The sequence below is a fragment of the Plasmodium reichenowi genome, chromosome 6 (assembly GCF_001601855.1).
Source record: "Plasmodium reichenowi strain SY57 chromosome 6, whole genome shotgun sequence".
Lineage (NCBI taxonomy): Eukaryota > Apicomplexa > Aconoidasida > Haemosporida > Plasmodiidae > Plasmodium > Plasmodium reichenowi.
In genome coordinates, this window is record NC_033651.1 from 133,916 (window position 1) to 136,282 (window position 2,367).

The following is a 2,367-nucleotide window of genomic DNA, read 5'->3' on the forward strand; positions in this document are numbered from 1 at the left end:
AAAGAGAAAAAAAATGAAATTATTAATATAGAAAGTTATAGTAATGATCAACTTAAAGATGATAATATAAATAATAAACTTATTGTAGATATAGATGTCGGTAATACTTATGTTGATGGGAAACATTTCAATGATATATCTTTTGAACATATTAGACGTAATAACCATATTTTTCATAATAAAAATGAAAATTGTGTAAGAGAAGAAAAACAAAATGTCTCATATGATAACAAAGATGATTTAAGAATAACAAAAAAAAAGTTCCATTTGTTAAAAGAAGAAGACTTAAACTTGAAATATGAACAAATTATATCTGTAAATAAAAAGTTTGATAATATAATTAAAAAATTAAAATTAAGCGATAAAGAATTAGTAAAATATATAATATGTAAAAAGTGTACAAATTTTACTATATTAAAAAAAGGAAAATATGGTACCTTTTTTGTTTGTAAATCTTGTAATAAAAATGTCTCTAAAAAATATATAGATAATTATATATTTAATGAACAAGAAAACACTTTTTATAAACATAAAAATAAAATATCTTTTGAAATAGAAGAAAAAAATTCTTATCGTATACACGCTTTTGGTAATATTCAATATGCACATGAAACGAATCATATTATTAACGAAATAATAAAAGAAATCATATCAGATATTATTATCATCAAAAAAAATAAATTTAAATATAAAAACATTATCAAATATATATCTAAGATAAATATGCCTTACCCAATGAATACATGCAACTATTATCCATATGGATTTTCCTATAAAAGAAAAAACAAAAAATATATTCAACCAAATAAGGATAATAATGAACAACATAAAACATATCAAACAATTGAAGCATATAAAATATATAAAGGACAAGAAATACATAAGGTACATGATACAAATAACAAATATTACAAGAAAACACAATCACGTATGATATATTACCGATTTAATTTTTCTTTCTGTAGAAATAATATTTCTTTTATGTTTAGGAAACATAATTATGTGGTACATAATAAAAGATATGACCTTCTTTTTCTATATAATAAAAAATTTATTCATTTCATAGAATCAATAAAAAATCGTAAACGTATTTATAAAAACGTCCTAAATAAATATCTTTCAGCATATTTAAAAAATGATTTTTTTAACGAAATAAACTATTTACCATTAACATGGAAACCTAGAAAAGATTATATCGAGGCTGGAATATTTCCATTCAATTTGTCAAAAAATAATAGAAAAATAGAATCTTTTGGTCGATTATCTGTAAATAATAATAATTATTTATGTGGTTGTGTCTTTCCTTTATGTACTTATCAATTAATAGTACGTTATTTTATATATAAATTATTTCACACATGTTTTATTTATCAAATACCCAATTTTGTATTTTATTTCTTCAGATATTATTATCCAATCAATAATAATATTAACAAACATAAAATGTACAACTACTTTTTTAAAAATAAATTTATAAACATATTTACAAATATATATCATTCTAAATATAAGCAAATATTGGATACAATCAAAGAGGAAAAAAAAACTATATCCATTTTATTATCATCATCAAATAAGCTTGAACAAAAAGAAAAAGAAAAAAAAAAAAAGTACATAAAAAATTTGTATCTTTTTGACCAACTGTCTAATAATACTTACATTTTTAGTAAACACAAAATAGAAAAAAAAATTATAAATCATTATTATCATAAGAAAATACAAAAAATTAAAAGACAAATGAATCGAGAAATCAAAAATATATGCTTAAATGAAATAAAAAAAAAATTACCTATACGAATACAAAAAGTTATTTTAACATATCAATTAGAAGCTATATATTTCTTTTTTAAAAAAAGAGGAAGAATATTAATAGCTGACGAAATGGGTTTAGGAAAAACACTACAAGCAATTTCTATTTTTTACTTTTATCATTTATATCCTGTTTTAATAATTACACCAGCATCTTTAAAAATAAACTGGTTCTCAGAGATTGAAAAATATTTACCAGCTTTTGATCCCCAAACTGTGTTGATAATAAACAGTTCAAATGACATGCCTAAATGTGCTTCTTCTTACAAGTATAAAAAAAAATAAAAGAGAAATAGGTTTTATATATATATATGATATGTGATATGTTATATGTTATATGTTATATGTTATAAGTTATATGTTATATGTTATAAATTATATGTTATATATTATATGTTATATGTTATATATTATATGTTATATGTTATATATTATATGTTATATATTATATGTTATATATTTTTATGTGTTATGCCCTATATCTTATATACCCATAATATGTTATATTTAATTTTTTTTTTTTTTTTTTTTTTTTTTTTTTTTTTTTTTTTTTTTTTT

General features: G+C 19.3%; 1 protein-coding gene across 1 annotated transcript in view; it reads left to right on the top strand.

The window, feature by feature from the left end:
- PRSY57_0603200 (DNA helicase, putative) overlaps window positions 1-2,367 on the top strand; it is a gene marked incomplete at both ends in the record, with an annotated part of 5,650 nt that overhangs the window by 285 nt on the left and 2,998 nt on the right. The window contains one exon of the mRNA XM_012906408.2: window positions 1-2,078. This exon is cut by the window's left edge and continues 285 nt beyond it. Coding sequence (XP_012761862.2) covers window positions 1-2,078 — 2,078 coding nt within the window. The remainder of the gene's footprint in view (window positions 2,079-2,367) is intronic.